The sequence below is a fragment of the Henckelia pumila genome, chromosome 4, assembly GCF_033568475.1.
Source record: "Henckelia pumila isolate YLH828 chromosome 4, ASM3356847v2, whole genome shotgun sequence".
Lineage (NCBI taxonomy): Eukaryota > Viridiplantae > Streptophyta > Magnoliopsida > Lamiales > Gesneriaceae > Henckelia > Henckelia pumila.
In genome coordinates this window covers 116,613,050-116,638,056 of record NC_133123.1, presented here as the reverse complement: position 1 = coordinate 116,638,056, position 25,007 = coordinate 116,613,050, and the positions used below count along the sequence as shown (strand labels likewise).

The following is a 25,007-nucleotide window of genomic DNA, read 5'->3' as shown; positions in this document are numbered from 1 at the left end:
GCATAGCTTTGATCTGTTGTTCAGCTCTGGATGGTGCCAGCCTCTTTTCGCGCTTTAGTGTCGGATTTGATTTTGCTGGCCTGGAGTTGTGGATCTCCTCTAGGTTTTACTGCACAGGCTGATACCAGCCACTCTTCGCGCCTCAGTGTCCGTTTTTGATTTTGCTGGGCCGAGCTGTGGCTCTCTTCTAGCTTTTGCTGCTCAGGATGACTGTTGACGTTGACTTAGTAAGCTATCTTTGATGTTATTTGTTTATACTTATTTCCTAGGGATGCTTTGGTTGTATATTTTCGATACCCTAGCTGTTCTGATGTTCTTATTACCTTTGTATAGCCTTTTGGGGAGGTCTTGGCCTAGTCCCCCTCCTCCGTTAGGTTTTATTTGTATCGCTTTTTTATGTTTATATACAGGTAGGGGTCTGCCTAACCCCCCGCTTCCGGCGGTGTTTTTTTTTTTAAAAAAAAAAAAAAAAACCTAACATACACCTATAACATTGGTCATGGCAATCGATCATCCTTATCCAATAATATTTAATTCAAAAATTAATTTATTGGATATCATGCAATGGCAATAAATATAAATAGATAAAATCATATTTCATACATAAAATCTTATTTTATATATAAAATCATATTTTATCTAGTTTGTCCATAAAATCATATTTTACATATAAAATCCTATTTATACATAAAATCATATTTTATTATCAATTGTACCATAATTATTAATTTTATAAAATCTAATTTAATGGATAAAATTTATAAATTTTCCAAAAATTCAAATTTATCCAAAAATCAATTTTTAAAATTTCGAACTCAAACAATTTGATCCGATGCCTCGTGGACCAATCAAAAACAATTTTCAATCGGACCAAAAACTAAAATTTCAAAAATTTCAAAAAATCAAAAATTATATTTTAAAATTTCTGGACTGCCCGGGACAATCCCGGGCAGCCCGGCCTCCACGTGGGACAGGGCTGCCCACGTCGAGGTGGGCAGCCAATCGTTGCCCGTGGGCAGCGATCAAGTCGCTGCCCCGGGCAGCGCCGTGGGCAGCGCCGTGCGCACTGCCCGATTGCCCTGGAATTTAATTTAAAATTTTCGTTTTATTTTTTTGAAAAATCGAGGCTGGTTACAATCGAATAAATTTTAATCGTAAAATCCGAGAACAACCTGGCTCTGATACCACTGTTGGAACACGGTCGTTCTCCGAATCGAAAAAAAATGATACCCGTTGCAGCGAAAGTTTTAAAATTTTATATGGAACGATTCCATATGGGTATCAAATTCCTACGATTAAAATTGATAACATAAAATTTAAACAATGTAAATTTTACCTTAAAATCTCGAAACGAGATTATGGACACCAACAGATTAAACTGCTCTTGTTGTATATCCCAGGAACTGATGAACGAACATTTCTTCAATCAGGTCCACGAACAGAAGTTTAATCCCTCTGATAGACTGCACTAGAAAGTCTATCAGAAGTTTCTACGAAGAGAAATAACAGATTTGATCTGCTAATTCAGACTGCAAATTCAAAATTTGCAGACTGAAAAATCTCAAAGACAGAGGGAAGGGGGGCGGCCGAAACTAGAGAGAAACTCTCTAGGGTTTTCAAAAATTTATGACCTTGTGTTGTGTAATTTCTGCACTGCAATAATTTATTTATAATGTGGGCTGCTAACAGCTTAGGGCCCATTAGTCATAAGTTCAAGCCTGACAAGCAAAGCTCGCATGTTCAGAGATTAATATAAAATTCATCGTGACTCAGATTGATAAACCAATTTCACCAATGTGCACAGAAACCATTTCTGCATCTTTTAAAGTCAAGACAAATTTTCTGAATCCGAATTTAGTGGTTTCCAAAAATGTCCATCACTATGTCATTTTAGAAAATCTTACTCCCTCTTCTCTTAAATAAGAAGTTCCACTTCTTTATTCACTAAATTTAACTCTTTAAATTTAATTATCTCAACGGGGATTAAAAATCCATTACTTGTGTAACCCTCAATGGTTCAGGGATACAGCTAGCCGTGGGCTCACAACTCCTTGTGACTCGGAACAACAATTTCCGACTTACCCAACGAATCATGGTAAGAGCGCCTAGCAACATCGCCCCATGATTCCCTAGGTATCACTGATAGTGCCTGCAAGAACCAATAGATTTTGGTTAGCGTACAGTACGGTCCCTTCATCCATATATCCCGATGGAATCAACAACCATTGGTAAATCGAGAGTCGTTCGAGATTCGATAACTATGCATTACATCTTGGAGATCAAATAGTGACATCGCATGTGTTACTAGGAACACCGAGTAACCTAAAACACATCATGTACTCTGGCCAGAGATTCGTCACACTAATATCTCCTCATATCGCATAGGATATCCATACTCGCAAGTATGTGGTGAATCCTTGACAACAAAGCATCGACTCCTATATGTGTCATAACTATACCCAATCCCGACACCTGATGACCCCAATAGAGTCGGTAAACGAGTCAAAGTACAATACTAGAATATAGAGTCTCAATGATGTTTCAAGTAGTAAGGACTAATGGTGTACAACCAAAACCGCGGACTTTATCCACTCGATAAGTGATAACCACTTGTAAAGTTCGGATAGGGTAGTTCGATCATTCATCATATGAATATCCATTTGCATGCTTTGAACATCTCTATATTCCATACCAATGAAACGTGGTACTCGGCATCGCAAATGCTAGTCTCAATCTCGAGCGATCCTTATCCTTATTAACAGATGGCTCAATCGACTAGGAACTGTTTAGAATATACAGTGACTATAAGATGTGTTTCATGATAGTCATCCCCATGTGCTACCACATCTTACTTTAGTATATTCAAGGTCTTTATCAAAATAGTAATAGTATATCATTATATAATAATAAGATAAAGTGAACGCTATTTAAAGAACGTATATTATATTAAACAAAGATTGTTTACAAATAGAGACTCTCAAAGCCCTTAGCCACAAGTTGGCTAACGGGGCATCAACTCTTTCACGTCGTTGGATGGATCTGTTGAAGGATTATGATTATGAGATCAAGTACCATCCAGGTTCTTCTAACCCCGTTGCTGATGCGCTTAGTCGCAAGGCCTATGTGAGTTCCCTTCAGACCAGTTCGATTTCGAAGGCAGTAGAGGAGTGTTGTTCTTTGGGATTCACGTTCCGTCATAAGAAAGAATAGCAAGGGATTCGTGTTTCTTCTGTGCTTGCAGAGCCAGCATTGTATCGACGAATTAGGGAAGCTCAGAATTCTGATCTGAAGACTCAGAAGTTGGCCCGTTTGGCTGAGGGTGATAGTACTTCTGGTTTTCATCTGCAGGGAGACGGTCTGTTGTGTCTTTCTGGTCAAGTTGTGGTACCCGAGGATTCTGCTTTGAGGGATGAGATCCTATCGCAAGCTCACCGCAGTCGATTCTCTGTACATCCAGGCAGCATGAAGATGTATAAGGATCTTCGCACACGTTTTTTGTGGAAAGGGATGAAGCGCAGTGTCTATCAGTTTGTATCGCGATGCCTTGTGTGTCTGCAGGTGAAGGCAGAGTTTAGACGACCCGGAGGGTTACTTCACAGCTTAGAGATTCCTGAGTGGAAGTGGAAGCATGTGACGATGGATTTTGTCACCCACTTTCCTATGTCTTCCAGGAATTGTGACGCTATTTTGGTTGTTGTGGATCGATTATCGAAGTCAGCGCATTTTCTTTCCTATAACCGCAATTATACCTTTGATAGGATGGCTCAATTGTATGTGCGGGAGATCGTCCGATTGCATGGCATTCCGTTGAGCATTGTTAGTGATAGAGATCCGAGATTCACCTCGAGATTTTGGGGTAGTTTCTAGCGAGCCCTTGGTACTACTTTGAGCCTGAGTACGACTTATCATCCAGAGACGGATGGATAATCCGAGCATACTATTCGCACTTTAGAGGATATGCTTCGCGTGGCAGTGATGGATTTTGGTCCAGCGTGGCATGATCATTTACCATTGGTAGAGTTCGCTTACAACAATAGTTTTCATCGCAGCATTGGCATGACACCATTTGAGGCTCTTTATGGACGTCGTTGTCGCACGCCTTTGTTTTGGGACGAGGTTGGCGAGCGTCAGGTTGAGGGTCCTAAGATGATTCAGCAGATGACTGATGCAGTGGAGTTGATCCGACGCAGGATTAAGGTGGCTCAGGATCGACAGGCTAGTTACGCAAACACTCACCGGAGGCCTTTACACTTCGAGGTGGGAGAGCATGTATTCTTGTGTGATTCACCTTTCGGAAAGGTTATGAGGTTTGGTCGAAAGGGTAAGCTTACACCGAGATTTATTGGTCCTTTCGAGATTCGAGAAGGTTGGGGATGTAGCTTATCGTCTAGCCTTGCCACCCGATCTTTCGGAGATCCACAATGTGTTCCACGTGTCCTTGTTAAGGCAGTACATGGCGGACGAGTCGCATATTTTGCATCCGACCGAGGTAAAGGTAGATCAGGATCTATAGTATGTGGAGAAACCCCTACTGATTCTGTACACGAAGGACAAGGTACTTCGTAACAAGCGTATAACATTAGTGTTGGTACAATGGCAACGTAGAGGTACAGAGGAAGCTACTTGGGAGTTGGAGAGCCGGATGTTAGCCGAACACCCCAAGTTATTTTGAGATTTTGTATTTCATTGTATCAAGTTTGTACTTGTTCAGTTGTAATAAAGATTATTTGATTGACTATTCATATTTTCCTCTAAGACTTAAATTTCGAGGACGAAATTTCTTAAGTGGGGGAGAATGTAGTGACCCGTATCCGTAATTAATGATTAATAAGTATATTAATCATATGATCATGTTTAAATTAAGTAAAACACGATTAAGGAAGTTTCTGTTGAACTAACGGACTTTAGAAATGGATTCAGAATGATCAGAAATGGTCCGGAGGGTGACCCAGAACGAAAGCAACATTCTTGAACGGAAGCAACGTTCTGGCAGCTGATGTCATCCGTGATGTCAGCAATATTACGTCATTGCTTACGCACTTGATGGGACATCGGAAGCAACGAAGAGGAACGGACGCAACGTTCGTCAGGCAGAACGGACGCAACGAACCCGAACGAAAGCAATGTTCTGTGTCTATAAATAGGAGGGCCGAGGGTTCAATTGAGACGCACCAAATCCTCTCTTCTCTCTCAATTCCTAAGCCTTCTAACTCAGATCTAGGGAGATCTAGGCGTCCTACGGGAAATCCGGAAGTGGCATAGCAGTCTAGGCATCATAGTGGAGCTGTGGCCTAGTTTTGAGGCTATCTACAGCAAAGGGCTATCGACGGACGCAGGTATAACTTTGGCATCCTAAAAATATTTAGGAGTATGCTTTAGCTTAGTTAAGGCTTTTAAAGCTTAATTATTGATGCATGGGTAATTGCATTGTAGTAGCAGTAGACTGGATTAGTAGGCTTGAAGTCTAGACCAACGGAGCTAGGTTTGACCAACAGTGTTAGAGGTACGTAAGTACTGACCGAGATAGCTGGCATGATATATTTGCATGTATATTGCATAAGTATGTGCTATATGTTTTATCATGTTTTAGCATGTTTTACCGTCTTAGCACATACATGATTTTACGTGTGACTGCATCCTGAGAGATGTGAGTCATTGACAGTCTCCATAGGGAACAATGATTTCATTTTGGACTCGAGTCAGGCATGACAGTTTTCATATGAGACTTGTATCCTGTTTTGGATTCGGGTCAGGTTGGGGTTGTCTCAACCCTGATATAGAATATACGAGTACCCCATGGAGTAGCTCTCTAGCCGGTACTGTACGTTCCTGGCGCCATGAGCAAGTGTTTTACCTGAGATTTTAAATCATTTGTGTGCGCATATTTTTACTTATATCACTGTTTTCGTATTGAGCGTTGTCGCTCACGCCCCTGTATTTGGGTATTGTGGTGTACCTTGTGGCGGGGCAGGTTTGAGGCTGGATGGTCCGGACGGCTCTCAGCAGGGTTGAGGATCCGCGAGCGTGAGGTGTTAGAGGGTAGGGATTTGTTTACCCTGAACCTTCGATTTGGTTGTTTAATGGTATTTTTGCACTTATGTTATCGTCGGTTGTATTCTGCCGATTGGATTTGTTGTATTTTTTTATCCGCTTCGTACGCTTTAAAGTATTTTGCATGCGCTTTATTAATAACTCTGATTAGTTAGTGGATCCGGGTTAGGTCACTACAATTTTCGATCGATCTACTCGGCCCGATAAAACCGTCTTTGTTTTCTTCAACCATATGCAGCATCAACATTTGATTTACCAGTCTAATCACATTCGTCAGGATCTAACTGGTAGGGATGACAACGGGGCAGGTTCGGGGCGGATTTTGGTAAACCCGAGACCCACCCCACCCCGTGGTCCAATCCGGGTTAGACCCGTTGGACCCGTCAAATTAAATATAATATTTAAAATTATATTAAATAAAAATTTTAAATAAGTCAAAAAATTAACAAATCATTATTAAATTTATTTTTAAAATTTATATTAATAATATTTAAGATAAGAAAATGTTTTATAAGTTAAAATATATCATTTTAATTTAAATTATAATTAATAACTAAGGAAAAATCATAAAAATATATTTTTATATTAAAAATATCATAATATATTAAAATTATTTAAATCCAAAATATTTTAAACTTAATTAGGGATAAAGTATTGATTATGTAATATAAATGGAAAATTGCTTTTTTGGTCCTGTATATTTATCACTTTGCGATTTCAGTTTTTATATTTTCAGATTTCAGTTTTTGTCCGCTATCTTTATTTTTTTGGCAATTTTAGTCATTTTTCCGACGTGGAGCTGACGTGGCAACAATTCAATGCTGACGTGGAGTTGATGTGTACAGTGTCACGTAAGCATTTTCGAGTAAAAAGGACCGAAATTGCCAAAAATCGGAACATGCAGGACTAAAACTGAAATATAAAAATTTGAAGGACCAAAATTATAAAGTGACAAACATACATGACTAAATTTGCAGTTTTTCCTAATATAAATAATATAATTATATATTATTAATATATATACATATATAATTTATATTTATATTTAATATATATTTTTTGGCGGGGCGAGTCCGAGGCGGGTCCAACCAAAGCCGGGACCCGCCCCGGACCCGCATCTGAACCCGCTTGGCCGGGTCTAAACACGCCCGCCGGGCCAGGTTCAATGCGAGTCGGGTTTAGATCCGATCCATTGTCATCCATACTAAATGGATTGTTTTTTAGAGGAAGAGATAGTCAATTAAATATGACTTTTTTTTTTGTTTTCGAAGATTCTTTATTTGGTTAGAATTTCACGTAAGTTAATTTTTTATCCCACAACCCAATTGGGTTACTCGCTACCCCAAGTAACGATTCTATTATCTAATTAAGCAAGGATTTTGATAAGATCTAATCATCATCGCCATCATCATTATTATTATTATTCACCGTGACAAGATCAAATGAAAAAATATTCAAGTTACATGACTAAAATATAAATTCATTATTAATACGACAAAAATTGAAAAAATGCAAATAACATAACTAAAATTGTTGTTATCCCTATTATTTTGGAGTACGCATTGCATGCTTATAATTTCATGATTTTTCTCTAATTATTAAATTATATTGAAATTTAACTACTTCAAATTCAAATCACGCAAACATCGGTATTGTTTATAAGCAAATATAAAACCAAATGGAACTGAACTGAATAAATATAATTTAGAGGGTGTATGAATGATCTTATGAGCTATACAAAATAACTTATAGGTTATTTTGAAGCTCATAAACTCTTCAAATTTGTTTGACAACAAGTTGGTCAAACAACTTATAAAGAGGTCAAAATAAATTATTTGACAGCTTATAACTTGTTTTTAAAAAATTTGGGGTGACCTTAATTTTTTTAAAATATCTTAGTTTAAAATTTTACTTCTCAAAGCGTTTTATATTTCATAAATCCCCACCATGTCTTCTCCCATTAAATATTTTTTAAATTTTTTTTCTAAAGAATAACAATTTTCTAAATTAAAATGTGAAATATATATATTTTTGGAATATACATTTAAAATTTATGATAAAATTCTAAAATTATTTTAAATTATCTTCATAGTGTTATACCAATTTTGAGATTTTGATAATAAAAAGATTTTATAATGTTAAACATAAAATATTTTTAATTTTTTTGAATTTAAAATAAGTATATCAAAATACTTTAAATTCTTATTTCTAAACTAAAAAATAGTAGCTTATAAACTCCTAAACCAAGTTACTCATTTTTAATAATTAGTGAGTGTACTAAAAAATAACTATTGTTAGATTTTAACTTAAAAAAATCACTTTTGTGTGTTTTTTAAACTCAAATTATGTGTTAGATTATGCCTAACGTAATTGAAATCCAAAATCTAGTCATATGACGATTATGATTTTCCAAAAGTGATTCTAATAAAAAAATCGATGTTAAAATTACTCTGATCACTTATTTATCAAACACTACTCAAATTTAATTTTTATATTTTCACATTTGTTTTCAAATACGATAACTTTTGATTTTTTTTGCAATCTATAAATTTAATCACTTACAAAATAATATTTTTTTGCAAAATGTCCCTTAAAATTTAGACAAAACCGATTAGCCCAACTTCGACTTAAATCTTATGCAACACGGGTAAGAGTTTTGGGCCAGGCTAAAGCTTGATTTGGACCAAATCTTTTTAGGCCCCGGATCAGGCCCATTTGCATTAACTGCAGCATTCCAACACCATTACACCCATCGCAGACAATCATTCCTCCAAGGACCCCTACTGCCCTACAGCGTAACCCCCTTATTTCACCTACATCATAATCAAACCCTAACCCTAAATTCTAATTTTTCTTACCCAATTGTGAGAATTACGCTAATCTACTCGCAAATTCGTAATCTTCACCACTAATAATCGTACGTATATTGTTTCCGGTTAGCGCAGCCGGTCATGGATTCGCCGGCGAACAATCTATACGAGACTGCGTCGCAGCCGGATGAAGGGAACGATGCGTATACATTCCTGGAATTCCACACGCAAGGCGAGGAAGATTTTGCTTACCCTGAATTTCAGGAGCTCTCTCAGCCTATTCGATCGTCTTCCTCTCTCTGGCCTGCACCGTCCGATTCTATTGCTGCTGCTGATACTGCTTTCTCCACTGAGTCCTCTCCGACGAATAAACTCCGAGGTGGAATTAGCAACAACAACAACAATAATAGCGCTGCTAGCGGTAGTGGGAGTAGTGGTAATAATGGTAGCAAGGAGGGAGTGGTGGAGGCATTGGCGGCAGGGATGAGCGGTCTGAACTTTGAAGAGACGGGTGATGACGAGGTTTTTGATTATGGGAAGGGGGATTTTGCTGAACATGCTTGCAAGTACTGTGGGATCACCAACCCTGCATGTGTTGCACGGTGCAATGTCCCTTCTTGTAGGAAATGGTTCTGTAATTCACGAGGGAATACATCTGGTTCTCACATTGTTAATCATTTGGTGAGTTGAAAAATATTCAAGTTTTTTACTTTTTGTGTGGCAGCCTTTGCTTATGTACAATTCAAGACGAGATACTATCTGGTCTCTGGTGTCATCTTTTATTGAAATATCATGTGATAAGCTGTCTGGGGATGAAATATTTCGGGATTGGTGCAGTTAGTGGTTTCATAAAGGAAGTTATATGGTTTGAATTTTGATTATGAAATAAATTATACTTTTGAATGGTTATTAGCGTGAATTTATGGAATTGTGTCAGCTGAATTGTTGCATTCAGTTTTTTAAGTTTCCCATTCGCAGCTAAGATTGAGTTGACTATGCTTTCCTTATCTTACTTTGGTATATCTTGTAATCTGTGTGTTAGGGTGGTGATTATTTAAACAACATAAATCTATTGGGATTGAATACCCGTAGTGCAACTTGTTTCTTTGAAGGTGTTAGTTGCATAATGTCCTTTGGTTCATTTTTACTGGATAATACTCTGCAACACATGCTTTATATTTGAAACTACCTTAAATTAGAAGATCGTATTTGCTTTAATTGACTGTAACCACATCTTAGACTAGAGTGGCACCCATATCTGAGTCCATGATAAAAATAAATTGTTGTTTTATTTCGTGGGAATTTTCATGGCCTGGCTAGTTGATGATACACGTGCAGAAGCAAAAAATAGAATCATAATCGATGTGTATTGAGTTTGAGCAGTGATATTTATGGTGCTGGTTCTGTTTTTTGTTGGTAGCGCTAGATAAACATCTTTTTATTTTTTGATAAATGATACGTATACTTTTCCAGTTTGGTGAGGATTGAATATGTTATTTTTATCATGGACTCAGATATGGGTGCCACTCTCCTGGCTAGTTGATGATACACGTGTAGAAGCAAAAAATAGAATCATAATCGATGTGTATTGAGTTTGAGCAGTGATATTTATGGTGCTGATTCTGTTTTTTGTTGGTTCTAGCTAGATAAACATCTTTTTTTCTTATAAAAAAAAACATCTTTTTTTTATATAAATGATAAATGATACGTATACTTTTCCAGTTTGGTCAGGATTGAATATGTTTTTTCAGCACAAACAGAAACGATTAACCTCTATCAACATCAGAGGAGCATTTAGAAACAATTTTCTATTTTTGAAACGATTGCAAAGTAGCAGTAGTGAGAAGTTTTTTTTTTTTTTTTGCGTGTATAAATTATTTAGTTTAATAGAATAATCAATACATTTTATTACAGTAATAACACTTATATTCATAAACTTTACTTAGAAAAGTGTACGAAAGTTATGAATAAAATAGAATCAACTTTAGCTCTGAATAACATTTATAAAAATCATGTAGAAAATAAATATTTCTTGCACGCTTTAGCATGAAAAATAACTTTGAAAATATAAATCATAAATTAATTAAAAATGTTATATTTTTAATAAATTTTTAAATACAGATGTAGAATAAAAGGCAGGAAAATGGTGGAATTTTGTAAGCTGTGAAAGGTAACGAAGATATATTAGCTGACTATCAATTGATAAGAAACAGCCAATCAACAGAAATTGGGAAACCTTTCTTCTTTTTTTGGGGTGCTTTTACTTATAATTTATCTTGAAATATTTGCTACAAAATAAGATTTGTGTCTAATATTTATAGAGAATATGGAAATGCACACAATTTGTTTCCAAGTGTTCTAATCAAACTATATATGTAGCCAGGATTTTGAATTTTGTGTTTTGGTTGCGTGCAAATAATTGCTTCTTCGGCTTGATTTCCTTCCATCGTCTTAGGTGAGAGCAAAGCACAAGGAAGTGTGTCTTCATAAAGATAGTCCTTTGGGAGAGACAATTCTTGAGTGTTACAACTGTGGATGCCGGAATGTCTTCCTTCTTGGATTTATATCTGCAAAGACAGAGAGTGTGGTTGTTCTTCTTTGTAGAGAACCTTGCCTTAGTTCTAATGCTTTGAAGGACATGAATTGGGATCTCAGTCAGTGGTGCCCTCTTATTGATGACAGATGTTTCTTGCAATGGCTGTTGAAGGTAGGAATTTATTTATTAGTTGTGCTACGGGTTATGACCTAAATTAACTGTCCAATTGTTTGTAAAACAGGTCCCATCTGAACAAGAGCAGTTGAGGGCACGACAAATAAGTGCCCAACAGATAAATAAAATTGAAGAGCTTTGGAAGACAAATCCTGATGCTACCTTGGAAGATCTTGAGAAACCTGGTGTCGATGAGGAACCTCAGCCTGTAGTGCTCAAGTACGAGGATGCATACCAGGTGCTCTTAAGTAGATTGACTGTATTTTCAGTTAATCAGCTGAAATGGATGTTACTTGCTGTTGATGATATGCCATGCAATTTTTTTGTCTCCACCTAACGTATTGCTATAACTTTTGGTCCAGTATCAAAATGTTTTTGCACCACTCATCAAGCTTGAAGCAGACTATGACAAGGTATTATTACACATTTAATTGTTTCTCTTTTTAGCTGCCCACTAGCAATATAAAAAAACAATGCTATTGAAAACTTTTTTTTTTCTTTTTTGTAATTTATTAGTTTTCCCCTCTCCATGTGCCATTAATATACGGGTTGAGGTTCAACTCTATTATGCACCACCATTTGTACTGTTTCTTTTTTTGGTATGAGAATTAATTTCCTGATGTGAAGGGCAACGTACGGGAGGAGGATTCTTTAAACATGCTCTATTGTCATAAAAATAAATAAATTAGAACAATTGACTTTAATGGTATGTCATGGCTGATGGAAATGTATCACCTGGAAAATATGATTAAATATTTTTTACACCATTATTTCTCGTTTTCTTTTAATAACCAAGTAAAAAAAATTTGTGTCGTATGTTGTCTTAAGTGGAACAAAGGCACCAAAAACACTACTTACTGTTAGTTGATGGCAGATGATGAAAGAGTCTCAAAGCAAAGATAACATCACAGTTCGATGGGATATTGGACTGAATAAGAAGCGTATTGCCTACTTTGTCTTTCCAAAGGTAACTTATTTTTTAAAATAATTTTTATTATTAACTGTTTGCCATTATATTTATGTGACGAACGCATTATTTTCTGTAGGAAGACAATGAGTTAAGGCTAGTACCCGGTGATGAATTAAGGCTGCGTTATCCAGGAGATGCAACTCATCCCTCGTGGCAGTCTGTGGGTCATGTGGTACGCCATTTTTGTCTGAACCCTCCTAAGTCCTAGCTTTCATCGCTGGATCTGTTTAAATAATTAGCATAAGATGCTATGCTGAGAACCTGCTTAACTGCTTTGCTGCGGTTTTCAGATAAAATTAACTTCACAAGAGGAGGTTGCTCTTGAGCTTCGTGTTAGTCAGGTATTTGTTGTCTGTGATCATATTTTTTTTTTTCTATTTTCACTATTCATCCTTCTGCAAGAGTTTGATTTAACTTGCTCTAGCAGGGTGTGTCCGTTGATGTGAACCATGGTTTTAGTGTCGACTTTGTTTGGAAAAGCACTAGTTTTGACCGAATGCAAGGGGCCATGAAAACATTTGCGCTGGATGAAACAAGTGTCAGTGGGTAAGTAAACACCATTCATCTGGTTGATAAGCTCCTTTGGGTGTATGCATGTATGATCTTTTAAAAGGGTGGAGTTAAATTTCTATTATCTATTATTGTCTTATTCACAGACTGCCTAATCGGTTAAGGTTGGTACTTTAGTTCGATAATGTGCCAGGTAAACCTGGAGGTGCACGGGTATCACGCCACCCTATTGGGAAGAGCCATCCTTTTTATGTTGAAAATTGGACTAAAAAGCAGCACCAATATCAAGTGTCAGGAGTTTATTGTCTTCTTTAAACTATTAATTGTACCCATTAAGTGTTAAGTTAGCTGGACTATGTTTCTCTGTGGAGGAACTTGATTAATGAAGCGAATCAAGTATTTATTTTTTCTATCTATCAATGCTTCAACAATATGCTTCCGAGTGTGATCTGCTATGACTTTATGCAAAATGATCATATACATAGCTTATCATTTTCAAGTGGCCAACTTGGCATTAGTTTTATCAGCTTTACTTTACATACTTGTTTCACTTTTTCATTTGTTGAATTTTTTCCAAGAGGGTTGATCTTAGCCTGATTGGAGATAGGTTGTTCATGAACTCAACTTTGATCAGGCTTTCTTGAGATCAATTGGTGTTTCAGTTGATGATCCACTTTTTTTTATGTTGTAGACTCTTATTAGTTTTCTGAACTGCTGCACGTCATGCAGGTACATTTATCATCATTTACTGGGCCATGAAGTTGATATGCAGATAGTTCGAAATGCGTTGCCTCGTCGATTTGGTGCTCCGGGTCTTCCAGAGCTTAATGCATCTCAAGTAATGTGTCGTTGTTTCAACTTTGGTTTTGTTTTGGATTTTCTTTGTATTCTTGATTTTGGGTTGCTTGATTGTTGATGCCTGTTAAATTAGAGAATGGAATGTGAAAGAACAACGTCAGACATGGTAATGAAAAAATAGAACTAAACAAAACAAAAGAATGATGTACATCTTTGACCAGTAGAATTCAATTTATGATAGAATCCGTTTATCTTAGTGTGACAGGAATGACCTTTAACCAGTAAGGCTTTATTGAAAACTTATTCAAATGATATGGTGTTATGGATTTCCCTTTCTTTTCTTGTCATTCTGTTTTCTTCTAATTTTGCATTTTCCTTACCTGTCAATTCACACAGGTTTTTGCCGTGAAGAGTGTTTTACAAAAACCTATAAGTCTCATACAAGGTCCTCCTGGAACTGGTAAAACCGTCACCTCTGCTGCAATTGTGTATCATATGGCAAAACAAGGCCAGGGACAGGTAATGTAGAGTTTTTAGAAAAAATCTATGTTTTTTATAGTTAATTTCATCTTTGTAGACTCATCTGTAGTTTTCCATGGCAGGTTCTGGTATGTGCTCCAAGTAATGTGGCTGTCGATCAGCTAGCTGAAAAGATAAGTGCCACTGGTTTGAAGGTCTGGATATTGCTGCTTTTCAGATATTATTTTATACAGTGCGCTAGAAATCAAATTAACTTACTTCGATGTTTGATTATGTCCGTGTTCTTTTATTTTGAATGAGAAGGTTGTCAGAATTTGTGCAAAATCAAGGGAAGCTGTTAGTTCCCCTGTTGAGCATTTAACCTTGCATTATCAGGTTAGTTAATCAAGGAACTGGATTTTGGCATTTGTGCTCTTTGTTTTGCTGATTTGTTTCCACATTTATACGTAGTATGTTCACGACTTTCAAATCAAACTCATAATATGCATGTTATAAATGTTCACAGGTTAGACATCTAGACACTTCTGAAAAGAGTGAACTTCACAAGTTACAGCAGCTGAAAGATGAACAAGGTGTGTGTTTTTTGTCTTCTTCCTTTTGTTCCCCTCGTATTCTTTATTTTTCTTACTTACCTTTTTGGTTTACATTTGTTTAGCAGTTGGCATTGCCAGCTCTCTACTTTTGGTCATTGTACATTTTTTGCAGAAAAGCGATTAGTATTATGTTTTAGTTTGTTTTTCGTAAGATTCTCTCAAGCAGTTTTGTGGGATGTGTTCAGTTGTCGCTATGTAAAAGTGAATTGGCTGCTTCTGTTGAACGGTGGTGACATTTGAAAAAAACATGTTAATAGCTGTAATTCAAATTGGGTGTATACGTGTGTCACGAAAGTGATCTGATGTTAAACAAGCTGTGAAGGAATAAGGCAAGTGCTCAACGTGTAGAATTCATTTCCATTTCGAAATATAGTTATCATGGATTTAAAAGGAAGAAATGTTTTTAGCACAATAATGGAAATTTTGTGATGTGTGAGAGAAAGGAGAGACTTCAAGTGATTTTGAGTAAATTTTTAAAAAAAAAGATAATTTACTTTTATCTTTCTGCTTACGTTTGTGTTCCGACTTCCGCCATAAGAACATCACCGACACAAAATTAAATCTTGGTTTAGTGCTTATTGAGGTACATCAGTTGTTGAAAACTGGAACCTTTGTGGAATCTCACGTTTGGGCTTTGGCCATGTGACAATATGCTATTTTATTAGTCTATTTGAGTTCTTTTTAAAAAAAAATTTAGGTTTTTGGGTAAACATAATATGATAGAGGCCACAGAATTTGTTTTCATTGGTGGACATCCAGCATGAATTTGAGTTCCTTTACTCTGTACCTGCTGCAAATATGAATGAGGATATTAATTTTGGGTTCATCTTTGTGCTTCTTGTTGCGATTATTTGTTAGATTAATATACTGTCACAAAGCCCATATACAGTCACTGTACTACATAAAGTTCAATGCTGAGGTTTTACCCATCTTTTGTATATGTTCCAGGGGAACTGTCCAGCAGCGATGAGAAAAAGTATAAAGCACTAAAAAGAGCTACTGAAAGGGAGATATCTCAGAGTGCTGATGTTATCTGTTGTACATGTGTTGGAGCTGGAGATCCTCGCTTGGCAAACTTCAGATTTCGTCAGGTAACTTGGGCAATGGAAACTGGATTACTTTCTTTGCGTACATTGTCTAGGGCCAGGTTACTTTTTCATATTAGGCCTTGATCATGTGGTTTTAATGCTGAATGCATTTCTAGGTGCTTATCGACGAATCTACCCAGGCAACAGAGCCTGAGTGTCTTATCCCTTTGGTTCTTGGAGTGAAACAGGTATTTGAAGTTAGCTGCACAACCTTACTTGATTATATCAAAGAACTTTAATAAGAAGTTTATTACAGGTTGTTCTTGTTGGAGACCATTGCCAACTTGGTCCAGTCATTATGTGCAAAAAAGCTGCTCGAGCGGGTCTTGCACAGTCATTGTTTGAACGACTTGTGCTGCTTGGGGTTAAACCAATTAGGTTGCAGGTGATTGTCATGCTGATATTTGTTTTTGCTACTGTCCATTTCATGGAAGTGTATCAACTCTTTGTTATTGTCCATCCACAATTAAGCTGGGAAAAAGTTAAGAGGGTGTTTGGGAGAGCTTATAAGTTTTTGAAAACAGCTTATAAGTTGTTTCAGAGTTTATAAGCTATTTAAATTTGTTTGGCAAATTTTTTGTCAAACAACTTTTAAGCTGTCAAAAATAAGCTGTCAAGTTTGTTTTTAAAAAAGTAAGGTCACCCCTACTTTTATAAAAAAGATCTTATATCTATATTTTACTTCTCCATATTATCCCTATATATTTTATTAAATTCTCACCATGCCCTCTTTCATTTTTTGTACATAATTTCTCAAATTTTTTTTCTAAATTAAAATTTAAAATAGCTTTATTTTATTAATATATGTTTAACATTTGTGATAAATTTAAAACTATTTTGTATGTATATTACTATTTAAATTAATTTTATAGTATTTTACTCACTTTGGTAATTTCGATAAAAAAAAAGATCTTATAATACCACACACGTCAACATCTTAAAGTTGTTTAAAATAAGTTATCCAAACACTTAAACAACTTTTTTTAAAATAAGACCTGACAGCTTATAAGCTCCTAAAACAGCTTATAAGCTCATAGAGCTTATAAGTTGTTTTTAATAAGTTTAGTCAAACACCCTCTAAATAAAAAAATGAAATGAACTTCTCTTTGGCACTGTGTTGTATTTCTCTTTTCCGCCTTTTGTCACGTCCCGCTTCTTGCTCAGGCCTCGGCTAACTGGGCCAGAAAAAGGTGATGGTGACCTCTGAATACTCAATTTTTGGATTCCTCTATTATAGAAGTATTGCATTTGCTAGTTTTATTTAAAACTGAAAAGGAAACAATTTTCTAACAAATTGATAGGATATTCTTTCCCAAAATGTGTCTCCACTTTTGTGCATAAAGTGTTCCCGTTCTATATATCCTTTTCCTACCTAGTCATATGAACTAATGACAAATGGAGGTATTTTTGTTGGACTAGGAACATGTAAAAATAAACACCTATAGTTGTCAAAAGCAGCGCATTCGCAATTCACAGCCTGCGTTAAGCACATGGCTTTCTTGAAGCTCTCATCGGAGATAACACAGCCTATTAAAAAAATTCTGACAGTGGAGCTGTTTATTAAAAAACGGAGTAGAGGAAACCCTAACATCATGTTGCCTCTTCCCGGCTTCGTCTCTGCCTCACATCTCCCCCTGCCCTTTGACCACACATTTTAATATTTGATATTGATATTGATATTGATATTTGATATTTGGAAGGTGAAGATGGTGATGATTTCAATATTTGGTATCCCCATGTTTCATATTTAAAAAAAAAAATTGATTTTACTTTATCTTAATAGAATATTTTAATTTATTGTGCTTTATTTCTGTTAAGCGTGTGTTTTGTTTTGCACTTAAAGCCCCTGGAAACTTAAGTGCTTTAAACAAAGGTTAAGTAGTGCTTCTTAGTTTCAGTTAATGGTGATCAATCATCAACTTGTGGGATTAGCATAATTCATCATGGACTTCTTACGTTACGTATGACGAACTATAATAATCTTGTTTAAATATCACGTAATCCTGTATCTGGTTTATGTTTTATCGGCTTAATGATGCAACACCATGTTATTTGTGTCTTTATCTTGTATGGTTGGAACCTTAAAACCCCTCGTTTTCAATCCTCCAGGTTCAGTATAGGATGCATCCTGCCCTTTCAGAGTTTCCCTCTAACAGCTTTTATGAAGGTACTCTTCAAAATGGAGTAACAATTAACGAGAGGCAATCACCAGGCATAGACTTCCCTTGGCCTGTGCCAAATCGTCCCATGTTTTTCTATGTCCAGGTATATTCAGTTGTTTACTTTCCTAAGGATTGGAGTTGCTTCAGACACTTTTATGCATTCCTTTATGAACATGTTACTGTTGTTCGAGGAAGAATTTCTTGGTTTATGACATTTAATGCAGTAAGAGAGGTTTTTTGGTCATTTTCCATAATTTATCGGTGCAGCATTTCTTTACTTCATATCAGTGAGAAATCTTCACATTTCTAATCTTCCCATTGGTCTATGATGACATATTAGTAAGATAGTTAACCCATGTTCAAATTGCATGTCTTTGGTGTTGGACGTCTGTCACGGCAGATTCGCGTTATCTGCTTTCCTTTTTCTTTTCATGTACTTTTTAAGAGTTTTATTCAAACTTTTTGGTTGCCTTTATAGATGGGGCAAGAGGAGATAAGTTCAAGTGGAACATCCTACCTAAATAGGACTGAAGCTGCAAATGTTGAGAAAATTGTGACTACGTTTTTGAAAAGTGGTGTAGTTCCTAGTCAGGTTCAGTATAAACTTCTCCATTATTCAGGTTTCTTGTGTAGTTCTATCTTGATTTTGAGTGGTGATTATATTGTCTCTTGGTGTCCTACAGATTGGTGTTATAACCCCATATGAAGGCCAGCGGGCATACATTGTGAATTATATGTCTCGCAACGGTGCTTTACGACAGCAGCTATACAAAGAAATCGAGGTAAATATAATATTTGTTTTTATTCATTTGGAACATTTTGCTGAGTTAGATGTGACTTGACATGTCCGATTCAGGTGGCTAGTGTAGATTCATTTCAGGGAAGGGAAAAAGACTACATAATTTTGTCTTGCGTGAGGAGTAATGAACACCAGGTAGGGGCTTCTCATATAGGATAATCATTTCACTGTATATATACTATATTTTCAACAGTGGGATTCTGTGCATGATTTCCGATATGGTACAAATTATGGTTGACTACAAAATGTTATGCATCATTTGCTGGACATGTCGACTCACAGGACTGGGTTACATACTAATAGTTGTGCACTGGAGTGTGCTTGATATCAATTTTTTATGGGTATTCTTTTTTCATCTATGTTCAGGGCATTGGTTTCCTCAATGATCCACGCCGGCTTAATGTTGCCCTCACACGTGCTCGTTATGGGATAGTTATCCTAGGAAATCCAAAAGTATTGAGCAAGCAACCCCTCTGGAACGGCTTATTAACACACTACAAAGTATTTTTCCGCTTTCATTTTGTTCTTAGTGTTCTTATGATAAAAAAAATAGTTCCTACATTTGTTTATAGCTGCCATGACCAAACTGTGGCTCCTTCAGCATGGCAACATTTTGATTAGTTTGGTGTTTTTTTCACAAGTTTGAGCTTGGAGTTGTCTCCTGAATATATTTATGTGCTGCAACGCATTATGCTTTTCTCTCTGAAAGTTTGGTTTATCAGGAACATGAATGCTTGGTTGAAGGACCACTGAATAATTTAAAACAGAGCATGGTTCAATTTCAGAAGCCCAAAAAGGTAGGCAGGGGCAATATAACTATGGTCAAGTATGAAATTTAATGCTTGCCAGTTGTCTTTTTGGACCTACTCCTTCACATGGGTTATTTGGTTGATGTGGTACAGATATACAATGATCACCGACTTTTCTATGGTGGTGGACCAGGCGGCGTCCCCAGTGATGCTTTTGGATCTGTTGCCTCAAGCCCTGGTGCTGATAGGAGGGGTGCTCGCTCTAGAGGTATGTTGTTTTTGTTAGTAAAGTGAATTAACCAGTGTACTAAAAGCGGTAGGAGGGTGGCCACTGCCTAGGCGGTTTTTGTTAGCCTAAATATCTAATTCTTTTTGTTCATCTTCGTATTTCTCCTATAATTCTTCATTTACGGATTCAAACTCAAAACTTATGGCACATTCCTCTTCATCGGGTCAAATATGTCAAATAATCTTTAAAAAATTAAAATTAAAAAAAGTATATATTAATCTAGTTGACTGCCCGGCGGATTTTGAGCCGCCTAGGCGTCAACAACGCCTAGAGGGATCATCTTTCTAAAAGTCGGTGTGGTGGTCGGCAGCGACCAGGCGCGTAGGTGACCATTTAATGTAACAACGTCTAGAGGCATCACCTTTCTGGAAATCGGGGCGGTGGGCGACCACCCTGTGCCTCCCTTTTAGAACACTGGAATTAACTATCTAAATTTGTTTTTCGAATGCTTTTCTCTAAAACTCCCCAATAAATGTTTGAGCTTTCAACCAGCATGCTTCAACTGCTACCATTGGTGAATATATAGGGTGCGTGGTATCCATGGGCGTCATTTTTAAAAAAAAATTTTAAATTTGGGCTCAATTTATGAAGGAAAACCGAGATTCACACTTTTCCATCTTCTTCGTTTCACACCACCTTGCACGCCCGAGATCTTGCGTTCCTTACGCCGCCGCCATCGCCCACCCACCTACGCCAGTCCGTCCACCCTTAAGACGCCATCATCGCCCACCGACCTCCGCTAGTTCTTTCTCGCCTCCACCGTGCCCAGGTCACCTTCACCATCGATCCTCACAATCCATGGACCCAACCGCGCCACGACCAGCGTTGTCGCCTGTAGCTGGATCTGAAGCCCGCCCACCGCTTCCGTTCACCGTCATCTTCTACGCACTGCGACCACCACTCATCGCAGCAACCCCTCGTCTGCAAATCGCATTCACCATCGGGTGGCCGGTGAGGCGCGAAGGTGCACGGTTGTGGAGCAAGGGGTGGTCGGTGCATTTAAATGGTGATTTGTGGTGGTGAATTGATGATGGTGGTCGTGTGGTGGGTGATATGGGGTAGGGAAGAGATGATAGGATTGGGAATTTCAAATATAAAAAAAAATGAGGTGGGCTTCGGCTGGGCTGCCAGCTCAGCTGGCACCCATGAATACCACTATATATATATATATATATATGAGCCTATTATAAGAACTACCTTTTAAGATATCAAAATATCTTATTCCATAATTATCTCTTTCTATCCACTATCCCACAAAATCTCCCACTCCATGTTTTGCATAAAAAAAATTACATATAAAAAAATTCTGTTTTACACATGCAAAAGCGTGTGGATTTTTCACTAGTATATATTAATTAATAGGCGGGTATCTTCCTAAAATTGGAGCTCATAAAAGTTTTTCCTACATTCAGGTCCTTACATGCCGCCCGCACCGCCTAATGGTGCTCATAAACCTGGTGTTCACCCTGCTGGTTATGCAATGCCACGAGTGCCCCTCTCTCCATACCACAGTGGGCCTCCTTCTCAGCCTTATGCCATTCCTACTCGTGGTGCTGTACATGGACCTGTTGGAACTGTTCCTCAAATGCCACAGCCTGGAAGTCGAGGATTTGGTGGTGGGCGTGGGAGCATCAGTGCTCCTATTGGTAGTCATCTTCCACATCAGCAGGTTGCGCAACCCCCCATTGGAAGCATTGCATCTAACTACAATTTCCCGTCTATCGAGAATGCCAGCAGCCAGCCAAATGCTGGTGGATTATTATCTCAGCCAGGATATGTTTCTAATGTTAGTGTTGTTACCAACTTTATTCATATTTCTCTCTTGAGGAGAAATATGTGTCCGTTCTTATTTCCTAATTTTCTGCTATTTGGATTGATGAAACTCGGAATTTTCTTTTGCACACTGTAGGTGACAGGTCAAGGACCTAGCCAAACATTTAGTGACCGATTCTCAATGGGTGGCATGTCTCAGGTAGTTTTTGTAACGGGACTTTGTTGATTGATTATGTTATTTTTGATGATTAACTTTTATTTATTGTTGGAGTATGATGCAGGATTTCTTGGGTGATGATTTTAAAAGCCAGGGATCTCATGTTCCATATGCTGAATTCTCTACTCAGGTATAGTGGTATACGTTACTTTGTATGTGTGGTCTTCATCAACTCTCATTTTTGTATATTTTCTTAAATTGCTTGCCAATAGTACTTTTATGATGATTTTCATTCTCTTGATTAATTTTATTGGTATGCTGATTACCTTTTTACGTTGATCTGCTTTGTGGTGTAGGCAACTCAGGGTGGATATGGTGTTGACTATATGACCCAGGGTGGTGCTCAAGGTGGATTCCCTGGGAGTTTTTTAAACCAGAACTCTCATGCTGGATATGGTCGTTTTGCAACAGGAAATGACTTCATGTCTCAGGTTAGAGTTAAAATTATGTGGATTTTCCATGGTTTACGTTACCTTAAGTTTTCTAATTATGTTACTCCTTTACTTGATGCACCAAGTTACTTTCCTAAACTAATCCGTTTTAGATTCAAAATAGGATTAATTTCATTTTCCCCCTTAAACTATTGCTAATACTGATCCCTTCGAACTAAAACGCATTTATTATACATGTTAAGTGGTCAAAATCATTTTGATTGTCCTTTATTTTTTTTATTCGCGCAATCTTATATCAGAAGAAGTCTCAGAAGGAGTAAGCTAGGGCCACTTCCACTTTGAACTCACTCATCTGTTATAATTTGTATCATTAAACCTGATGTTAAATTTAAGGGATAGAAAATAATGTTTTATATTGTTGGAGGGAGTCAGGTGTTTACTACAGATGTACTACCGGTCATCTAATTTTTAGCTAAATTCTTCATGCCTAATTTTCATTTGTTTTTTATTATATTTGCACCAATATGATCTTAAGCAGAAGCAGATATGGCATATCTTGATCTTGTTTTTAGTTCATTTAGATTGTAACGAAGTTAGGAGCTACATCCTATCGTTAGAGGTGGAAAATAATCTCATTGGAAATGATAATAACAAAATGGGAATTGCATTGAAAGGACGTGAGAAATTGGTTGTTCCACATGTGCAAGCTTTTAGATTTCTCTGATATCTTGAACATTCTCTTCAAGTGATCATTTTATATGGTTTGATGAAATTAATACCTGCCTTTCCATGTGACAAAATTGCTTTTCAATTGTGTTAAAATTTTAAATAATGAAGCTATGTCTTTGGTAATGACTCGGGAAGGTTTTAGTGATAGTTCCCAGAGGACAAAGGGTGGGGTAAATTTAGATTCTATCAATGAAAATTGCTCTCGTACTCACATGTCTATTAAAACAGTGGATTTGCAATTTTTTCCCTTTTTTCCTTGTCCGTTGAAGTCCAACGCCATAATTCTCCAGGAATACATGGCCCATGGTTCGCTGGGGCTATTTACACAGGCTGCGTTTAACGAACAATCTCAAGATGATTCTTCTCAAAACCACTATGGTGGGGGCAATGCCCGTCCCCTTCAGACTCAGGTATTTGTTTACTGACCATTAAATTGATGTATGGCAGTGATATATAATTTAACAGACCGAGGATTTATATACATCTCCACTCTCAACAGTCCTGATCATAGCGAAGCAGTAAATATTCTTTTAAAAAAATGATCACTGTGATGATTTTAGTAAAGGGAGTTTCAGGATTTGAATGGATCTAATTGGTGCATTTTGGTAAGGAACCTTATACTTGTCAAGAATTCCATAAATTTTTTACGTTAGTCAAAATGAATGATCCCCGCCAAGTCTACAAATAGTGGCCGGCCATCCCATTATTTGATACCTTGTGCTATCATATTTGGTCAGTGAGCTTTCCCACTTGTTTCTTTACAGAGTTTGCTGAATCCCCTCTACTCGCAACCATTTGCTCACTACAATGCTCAACAGCCTAACATGCAAAACTCCCAGCAACAGCATTCATCCCAGCCAGGCCAAGCCTCTCAAAATCAGAAAATTCACTAAAATAAGTCACGGGCTCTATGTATGAGAGTGACATGTTGTGTTCAGAAATCTGGTTTGTGCCATCAGGTGTATTCTCTCTAGCTAAAGTCGCTGTTTGAAGTTTGATAAATATATGAAGTTCGTTCATGACACAATCCACGAGGATGACTTTCAACTACTGGATTACACAAGTTTGAAGAGGATGGTCACTTTAGGCATACGCCACCTTCCGAGGTGGAGGATCCAATAAACCATGAAATCTAAGAGAGCGGTACACAGGTGGCACGCTGTGATATAGTTGAGGGTTTGTAAAACAAAGCAAGTTTATTGAAGTTACGGAAAGTGGCGATATAATAGAGAACTGCCATAGTTTTGTACAGCGTGCAAGGACAGGTTCTTACCTATATCTGGCCTTTGCATTGTGAGCATGCTCGTTGGAATTGGATGATGGCGATAATTTAAGTGCCAACGAGTGCAATTGCTGCTATCACGTGGCGTCCTCGGATTGATGTTTGATACCATTACTGCTTTAAACTGTGGTTTACTTTCGAATCTATTTTTGGTGTTCATTTGGGCAAATGGCAGTGAATTGTAATTGCTTCCTAGACACCGGAAATGCTTGTATTGGGAACAAAAATTTCTTTGTTATGGTATCTTTGTATGTGATGTCTTAAGATCGCAGAATCCACGAAAATAATTGTCTGACAAACAATGAGACAACCACGTTCGAAATTTTTCTTCTGTTGCTCTTATTCTACTCTACGGAACAAAATGAATAATTTTATTTACAGAATGGAGGATATACATACAAAATAGTAAAAATATCAATACTCTATTGTTGAGCTAGTGGGGATAACTATTGCTTTTCAAGAGAGGTAATTGAATTTTTTGTAAGTTGCGGATATTGAACACGTAATTTTGGTTATGATATAAATGGAAGGATTGAACGATCATATAAGTTATAATTGTTGGTAAATGGTAGAAAAATATCCAGCAACTCAAGAATCATGTTTTA

At 37.1% G+C, this 25,007-nt stretch overlaps 1 protein-coding gene across 1 annotated transcript; it reads left to right on the top strand.

The window, feature by feature from the left end:
* The first annotated feature begins 8,825 nt into the window (after window positions 1–8,825).
* LOC140894740 (regulator of nonsense transcripts 1 homolog) lies at window positions 8,826–24,720 on the top strand. The gene is made up of 29 exons (XM_073303339.1): window positions 8,826–9,542; window positions 11,317–11,568; window positions 11,639–11,809; window positions 11,934–11,984; window positions 12,446–12,538; window positions 12,618–12,713; window positions 12,832–12,882; window positions 12,969–13,087; window positions 13,781–13,889; window positions 14,246–14,368; window positions 14,452–14,523; window positions 14,633–14,704; window positions 14,835–14,901; window positions 15,871–16,013; window positions 16,127–16,198; window positions 16,267–16,395; window positions 18,120–18,275; window positions 18,651–18,764; window positions 18,856–18,954; window positions 19,029–19,106; window positions 19,338–19,472; window positions 19,694–19,768; window positions 19,874–19,988; window positions 21,422–21,795; window positions 21,919–21,981; window positions 22,064–22,129; window positions 22,296–22,430; window positions 23,411–23,530; window positions 23,885–24,720. Exons 1-29 carry the CDS (start codon window positions 9,003–9,005, stop codon window positions 24,011–24,013), a joined length of 3,819 nt encoding a protein of 1,272 aa, XP_073159440.1. The 5' UTR covers window positions 8,826–9,002; the 3' UTR covers window positions 24,014–24,720.
* Window positions 24,721–25,007: the final 287 nt, after the last annotated feature.